Raw genomic sequence first — 8,324 nt, 5'->3', positions numbered from 1 at the left:
CATATCTACATTGTAACCTTCACCACCAACAGAAGTTATACTCTGTATTTTGACTTATTTTGTGTCTCCTTCAAAGGCTCTCTTACTTCCTTTGTGACTCCTCCGCATTTTCGACCTTACACACTCTTTCAAACACCAATTTCCATTGGTTTTTACGAGAAACAAAAACTTTTTTTACCAATTTCTTTCTCATATTTTTATCCACATACAACAAAACTTATTATTATTGATAATTTTTTAATGGTAATATATTGATTGCCTCTATTTTATTATTTAATAAAATATTAATGACTAATATATAATGGCTACTAAAAATATATTTACATCACAGCAAAATTTATTATTAACGATAATTATTTATTAGTAAAAACTTAAGTCTCACGTCGACTAGAAATAAGATAATTAAAGAGTATATAAGTGAATGATAACTCTTACCTTACAAGTTTGTTTTATAAGGTTGAGTTAGACCTATAATTTACTATTTTAAGTTGATATCAGATTACTCACCATTACTAAACTCGATAGTTCTAATTAAAAAGAATAAAATTAAAATATATATAAGTAGAAGACAATCTTTATCTTACAAGCCTCACATCGACTAAAAATAAGACAATTAAAGAATATTGTGAATCACTTCCTAAACTTTTAGTGGCAATAGCAAAAGATATTAAATGTCCGTATAAAATGCCACAAAAACTTTTACATTTTTGCCGAGAAAATTAAAAAATATATAAGTAGAAGACAATCTTCATCTTACAAGTCTCACATCAACTAAAAATAATATAATTAAAGAGTATTGTGAATCACTTCTTAAACTTTTAGTGACAATAGCAAAAGATATTAAATGCCCGTATAAAATGTCACAAAAACTTTTACATTTTTACCGACCATTATAAGGGTCTTTACCAGCAGCATATAGAATAATTACCGTTAAATGTTTTAGCAACACTGCATATAATAGCTAATGGAAAAATGCCAGTAAAAGATTTTGTAACAATTTTTATTGCCACTAAAAATCATATTATATACCACTAAAAGTTTATTTTGTTGTAGTAACATAGACAAGGCTTGTAAGAAAGGAAAAAAAAAAAAAAAAGGAATGTGACAGATGTTTTTGTCGTTAGTCGATGTAGAAATAACATTTTCGATTAATTTTATATCTTTTCATAATATTTTGTTTTTTGAAAAATTATCCTACCTATACAATGCATATAAAAAAATTATTAGTTATAATGAAAATAAATTAAAACAATGTCTATTACTAATATTCTTCAAAACATGGCTCATATTTTATACAAAAATATGACGCATCTAATAAAGATCATCATATCAACGCTATCTACAGTAAAACCTATTAAATATCCCAACAATAAAGCTATTTCACGCATGGTAAAGTTGAAAAGGTTTAGGCATGTGAATTATTTACCGTATTAAGCATACTTTTAAAAAACATTGTATAACATAATAATTATACTTTATTTAATACGTTTTATTTTTAATTTTTCAAACATTGACTTTCTGGTTGGTATAACAATAAAAGAAAAAGAGAAAGCAGCACCTCTTTTAGTTTAATATAAGAAAATAAATAAATAAAGAATTTTTTTATTTTAAAAATCAACTTGTCTCCATTTTCTTTTCATCTCTATTCAATAAGATAGAAGAAATAAGAAAATCATTATTTACTACTAGAATTTCTCTTATTACATGTGACTTTTTTGAGAATTTTTCATAAAAATTTGCAGGAAACGTTGTTCCTACAAATTTTTCTGCGAAATTTTATATGCAGGTAATATCTTCGTGGATAATATATTTTTGCGAATTTTAAAATTTGTAGAGAATTTTCTTGCAAAATTTCTTGCGAAAAATTCTTGCAGGAAAGTTTCTTGCAAAAAAAAAAATTTACAGGAAAGTTTCCTATAAAAAAAAATTGCAGGAAAGTTTCCTGCAATTTTTTTTCGCAAGAAATTCAGCAGAAATATTTTTTACGACTAAAATTAAAGAAATTACTATAAATTCTAGAAATAATTCTTCAACTTTCAAATGTTCACAATGAATTCATCCGAAACATTTGTTTCCAAGCCTTTAACATGTGATAGATAATTTTTTAAATTCTAAGATTGTAAATTATAAGCCTAACATTCAACCATACAAATCAACTTATAAGATAAGTGTTGCCCTAACTTATATACTCTTTAATTATTTTATTTTCAATCAATGTGAGACTTGAAATTTTTTTAAAATATTAAACTTACAAATTTAAATATTTTTTATTTTTTCTGTGGACTAAAATTTGCAGGAAAATTCGCAGGAAAAATTACCTGCAAATTTTTTTTACCATTTAGTAACCATTACTTGCGAATTTATTTTTGCAAGAAAATATGCAAGAAACAAAATAAAATTCTTACAATATTTTCTGCAAATTTTTATCATGGAAAAAAATTCTATGATTATTAAAATTGTAGCAAAATTTGTAAGAAATATCTATAAATTATTTTTCGCAAATAAATTTGCAAAAAATTTATTCGAATACTTTTTTACAAGAAAATCTGCAAAAAAATTCTGTAAATATTCTTTTACAAGAAAATTCATTAAAAAATGATATTTTTTTAGTAGTGATTTTTGTTTTCTGTAATACTATAACCCAACTTTAAATTATTCAATCATACATAGATAATTGTTTGAGTCAGCTACCAAACAAAAGCAGCCCTCATAATTTAAATAAAGTGGCATGAAGTCTTCGTCAGTCATACTTTTGGCCAACATAAAAGCACTCCCACACACAACACATACCAAGCACATACATAGAGAAAGGTGGCAGCTATTATTGAAGACGAACCTGAAACTCACCAATCAATTTTTCCTCGACGATCAGGTTCTGATCTGAATCCATTCTCATCTAGTTTTCCAAAAATTTATTTATCTTTTTGGTGTTTTAGCCATAGTATCTACTAATTTCTTATTTTTTGATGATTTATTGCATGTTCTGTAATTGCAAGTTCTCTAAGCAAAGTATATAATTGATTAACTATTTGTTGGGACAAGCTATTCACTCTCTAGTGTATTCTTTGACACTAATTGGGTGTTAAAGCCTTCTAACATGCTTTCTTTTTCAATTTTTATCCTAAGAAGTTGAATCTAGGCCATTCGGAAACTGATACCTGTTTCCAGAATGGTTAGCATGCACAAAGGATTTTCTTTTATATATTTTCAACTTCTTAAGGTGTGAAAAGCTGAATTGCAGATAGTAAAGAAAACGGTTCTACATTCAAAGTTTTGTTATAAGAAACAATCTAAATCAAGTCTATCCTAAATTTTTAAAGATGGATAATTATCAAATCATATCCCAAGGTAATAAGTATTGAAAAAATTCAAACATCACACTAATTAGAGATAAGATCAACAAATAATATATAAATAGAAAATAATATATAAATAGGAAATAGTCATTATTTTACAAATTAATTTTATAAGATTGAATTAAATTTATAATTCTTTTTTTAAATAATTTTTTTATCATAATATAATAATTAAACTGTCCTCTTTCTTTGGTAAAAAGCATTTCTCGTAAACATAAATTGTTTTCTTTTCATGCTTTCTATTATATAACCAAGTCAGTACTATCGTCAAAAAGCCTTACATATTGGCTTCCAGTGCTGCATGCGTTGCAATAACCTCTTTCTTTATATATATATATATATATATATATATATATATATATATATATATATATATATATATATATATGAAAGACTTATTTACTTTAAGTGTAAGTCTATTCACACTTATTTTATTCAATAATTTATGTTTTACATCAAATTTTAATAATTTAATCATAATTAAAAGTTTTCAATGTATAAATCAAGTCTACAAAATTTTAAAAAACTTAAAAATTATTTGATATTTCATTTCATTAATTCAAATCAACGTATAGAATATTTTTATAATTATCTGTTCATTTGAATTAATGAAATAGAATCTCAAATAATTTTTAATTTTTTTTAAAACTTTGTAGATTTGATCTATATATTAAATTTTTTTAAGTAGACTTACTCTACCTAATATATATATAAGATTATAAGATTTTAGAGTAAATGAATTTCTCTCTATATATATAAGATTTTAGTTTATCATGGTGATCATAATTTTGTAGTAATTTTTATATTATAAAAAAAGTTATAACTATTTATACGTACGAAGAATTGATATTCTAGACTAATTATATTCTAATGAGGTATCTTTTCTTAATTATGATTTTTCTATTTACAAAATTTGAATATAATAGTATGAAAATCGAGTCTAATAATCTATGACATAGATATATTAAAATATTACACTCAAGTTTGGTCGCAATTAACTATGCTAGCGAATATCCCCCAAAATCATAACATATAGTGGTTCAAATTATAGTCACACGAACTTTTTTTCAAAAGAGAAATTGCATGATATCTTTGAATATTTAAGGATTTTGGTATTATAGCTAAGAAGCTTTATTTCCCTTTATCTCTGTCTCTTTTTGGTGAGCCAAACTCATTTAATATTAATTAACATAATAGTACTAAAATTTGTATATATCTCTTCCCTACCATAACAACCCTCTTTTTAAATTAAAGTGTATAGAGAATTATGACTTAGTTTGATTTTGGTATATAGCCATATACTAAAGTGAAGTGTTTGCTAGGAAGTTGAAGTTGGTTGCTGCAACAATGGCGAATGCTAGCAACACTTATGGTTGTTCATTATCTGAAACTGAATTTGAGATGGTGAAACACATCATCGACATTCCCGAGCTAGAAGAGCTATGCCTCTCAGAGTGTTGCATCTACAAGGTTCCTTTCAATCTCCGAAAGGTGAACGAGGATGCCTACACCCCTCAATGGATCTCAATAGGCCCAATTCACCTTTCCAAAGAGGAACTCAAGCCAATGCAAGAGCACAAGAAAAGGTACTTCCACTGCTTCTGGGAGCGAGTCTCAAACGAACAAGACATGAAGAACTACAAGCTCTACCTCGAGACCAAGGAAGAAGCGATTCGGAACTGCTACGCTGAGAAATTCCCTCACATGGCCAAAGAGAAATTCGTGGACATGGTGCTGTTGGATGCTGTGTTCATCATGGAACTCTTGTTGAGAAACTGCAGGTGGAAATCGGAAAGCTCCAAGCACGAGCAAGAGTATAAGCAAACCAAATCGTTTCGTCTGAAACACAGTGATGATCTCATCTTGACACAGTCCTGGCTCAGCAGGAACATCACTAGGGACTTGATCCTTCTGGAGAATCAAATCCCTTTCTTTGTTCTCCACAAACTCTATGAAGACGTTGTCCCTTGTCAAGACAAGAAGAAAGAGCACACTGCAGGGTTTGTTGATCTTGCCATCGAGTACTTTGCTTTCTATGACACCCAAATGTCTTCTTCTGATGAAACCAAACTTGTTCTCCACAAGAACCAATCCAGGAAAAACTACTTCAGTGGCTCCCTCCGAAGTCCCAAGAAACCTGACAATAAGTCAAAGAACAAAGATAGGTGTAGCAAGAGTACAAGACACTTCACGGATCTGATAAGGTACTCAGACATCATATAATCACCTTTATAAATCAAAAACATTATGTTAACAACCTTTATTTCTTTTCTTTTTTCTCTTTGGTATAACATCATATAACTATAAACATACTACAAACACACTCTTTTACGCACTTTTTTGAATACACTCTTTTTAACTAGTTGGAATTTATTGAAAAAGATAAAACTAAAGTTGATTGGTTTCATATTTTATTTAATGATAATGTCACTATTGATTTTATAATTTTTAATAAATTTTAACCAATAAAAATAAATGTATTAAAGGGAATATATTAAAAAAGTGTACTACTCATATATTTTTTACTTACTATATTTACATTTCTCATTTTTCTGTCTTTTGAAAAAAATTATTAAATAATTCGGAATCATTAACCATAATGAATAACATATGTAATGGAATAGAAAATTAGAGAAGAAACTATAAAATAACTTTTTTGATGAATTAAAATTTTTATATGCATGTCATGAACATGTTTAAATATAAGTTAAAACTATTTTTGAAATAGAAGAAATTTTAATTTCTTCTAAATTTAGATCTAAACAGACTTCATGCATGCATGTAGTGATTAGTTGAGTTAATAGACACTTGGATTATTTCATAATTTCTTCTCTTTCAAGTTCTATATCTAAGTGTTAACTACAATTTGGTGTTCACCAAACTTTTTCAGGTACTTTTACCTTCCCACTGATTTGGGTCGCGACAGTGGTTGTGCCCATCATGTTTTAAGAACTGCAACAAAGTTGCAAGACTCGGGAGTGAGCTTTGAGAAAGATGTGAAGAGAAGGTTACTAGACATAACCTTCGAGAAGAAGCGAATCCTGAGTTCATTTCTTTGCTTTGGTTGCTTGCCATACCTGAACCACTTCAAGGCACGTTTCATAATCCCCCAATTGAAGGTGGACCACACGACCGAATGCGTGTTGAGGAACCTCATTGCCTTGGAGCAGTGTCACTATCCCGAGAAGCCTTACATCTGCAACTACGTTTCTCTCATCGACTCTCTCATTCACACAACACATGATGTGGAGATGCTGGTTGAGAAGGAAGTGATCGTGCATGAGTTAGGAAGTGATAAGGAAGTGGCCACCCTTGTGAATGCCCTAAGCAAACACGTTGTGACAAACTCAACATGTTACTATGAAACTATAAATGAGCTGAACAAGCATTACCAGAACGCGTGGAACCGCACCATGGCAGCGTTGTGGTTGGTTTACTTCAGAGACCCTTGGAGGGCAAGTTCCACTGTGGTGGGGATTGCTGTGCTCGTTTTCGCTGTGTTCCAATTCCTACGTGCTGTGCGTGCTATCTTCTAGAATGTTATGTCCAGAGTGCAACTTGGATTGGAGTTTGGAATATCATGTATGCATGGCTTCAATGCTTCTTCGTGTCACTAATGTTATGTATATTCTTATATATGGTGGTTGTTTACTGCATTTGCAATTATGCATGGGTGAATGACTAACGAGTGTGTCTATATAGCGAATGTAATAATCTCATCGAAGATGATAATAATGCAATGAATTATGAATCGTACGTTATGATGCTACTATGGTTAGCAGAGTATATGCCCTAAGATTGACAGATAAATACAGTATGTCTTAAATATGTAATTACTAATTCGATCTCAGAACCCCAAGCGTGTGGTTCAGCGGTAGGGGTTGATCCACGCTTAAGCAAGGTCAGGGGTTCGAATCCTGCCTTGTGTATGCAGCCGCGTTAAATCTTGGGGCCAGCTATCCCACCCTTTGAGGTGCCTCCAACGTAGCGAGGAGATTAGTCACTGCTGTCGGCGGTGGATACTCCAGGGACGAACCAAAAAAAAAAAAAAAAAAACTAATTCGATCTCAGAGTCGGTATGTATAAAAAAACTTTGTTGAAATTCTCAATTTTTTAAATACGTCTGAATATTTCTAAGAATTAATTTATTTTTTAATAAATGATAATAAAACTCAGTATCAAAATATTTACAAGAGTCCTTGTATATGGAGACACACTACTTATTAATCTTAGTAGTCCGAAGTAGGGGATGTTTGTAAAAGACTCTGACGCTCAAGTTAATAAAAGGTGTACTTATTAAATGCAGTTGTTATTTGTCTTACATACTGTCACGATGACTTAACTTATTTTGTTTTTCATTTGTATTTTTTAATTCAATTAGGAAGTTAGGAGGTTAGTTAGTCTGTTTTTCTTATTATAGTTTGTTTTCTCTTGTATTATAGCAACTATATATACTTGTAATTGATCATTGTTGATCAGAATATAATATACAATTCTTGATTCCACATTCTTTGTACTTCTCTTTCAATGAAGTTCTCTTTCATAACATTTTCATGGTGATTTCTTTATCAGAATTGTAATATGGTATTAGCCTGTGTTGGGGTTTTGTGTTTTTTGCTCCACCTTCTTCCGTTTTCCATCATTGAAAATTTGATTTCTTGATTTGTTCCTATTTTTTTTTCATCAAAATTTTGATCATTTATCTTGTTCCTTTTCTTCTCTATTTCTTCCATTCATTCTTTTTTTTTAATCATACTCAATCATGACTATTCAAACAAATCCTCTCCTCGATCCTCTCAGTCCATATTTTCTTCCTTCCAATGAAAATCCTTCGATAAGTTTTGGTTTCTGCACCTCTAAATGATAACAATTATCTTTCTTGGTCGCAATCTATGTTGCTAGTTCTCAGAACCAAGAACAAACTCGCATTCATCAATGGATCTCTTACTCGACTTGCGAGTGAATCAA

At 29.7% G+C, this 8,324-nt stretch overlaps 1 protein-coding gene across 2 annotated transcripts; it reads left to right on the top strand.

The window, feature by feature from the left end:
* Positions 1–2,716: 2,716 nt before the first annotated feature.
* LOC109792513 (UPF0481 protein At3g47200) lies at positions 2,717–7,125 on the top strand. Of its 2 annotated transcripts, none has more exons than XM_020351933.3 (3): positions 2,717–2,872; positions 4,679–5,560; positions 6,247–7,125. In XM_020351933.3, the coding sequence occupies exons 2-3, from the start codon at positions 4,704–4,706 to the stop codon at positions 6,890–6,892; spliced, it is 1,503 nt and encodes a 500-aa protein (XP_020207522.2). In that variant the 5' UTR covers positions 2,717–2,872; positions 4,679–4,703; the 3' UTR covers positions 6,893–7,125. The 2 variants fall into 2 exon arrangements, with proteins under 2 accessions (XP_020207522.2, XP_020207523.2); XM_020351934.3 differs by having other exon boundaries at positions 2,748–2,872; positions 4,683–5,560.
* The last annotated feature ends 1,199 nt before the right edge of the window (positions 7,126–8,324 follow it).

The sequence above is a fragment of the Cajanus cajan genome, chromosome 3, assembly GCF_000230855.2.
Source record: "Cajanus cajan strain Asha chromosome 3, NIPB_CcT2T_4, whole genome shotgun sequence".
Taxonomy (NCBI): domain Eukaryota; kingdom Viridiplantae; phylum Streptophyta; class Magnoliopsida; order Fabales; family Fabaceae; genus Cajanus; species Cajanus cajan.
The sequence above is the reverse complement of the archived record's forward strand: the minus strand, read 5'-3'. Positions and strand labels throughout refer to the sequence as shown.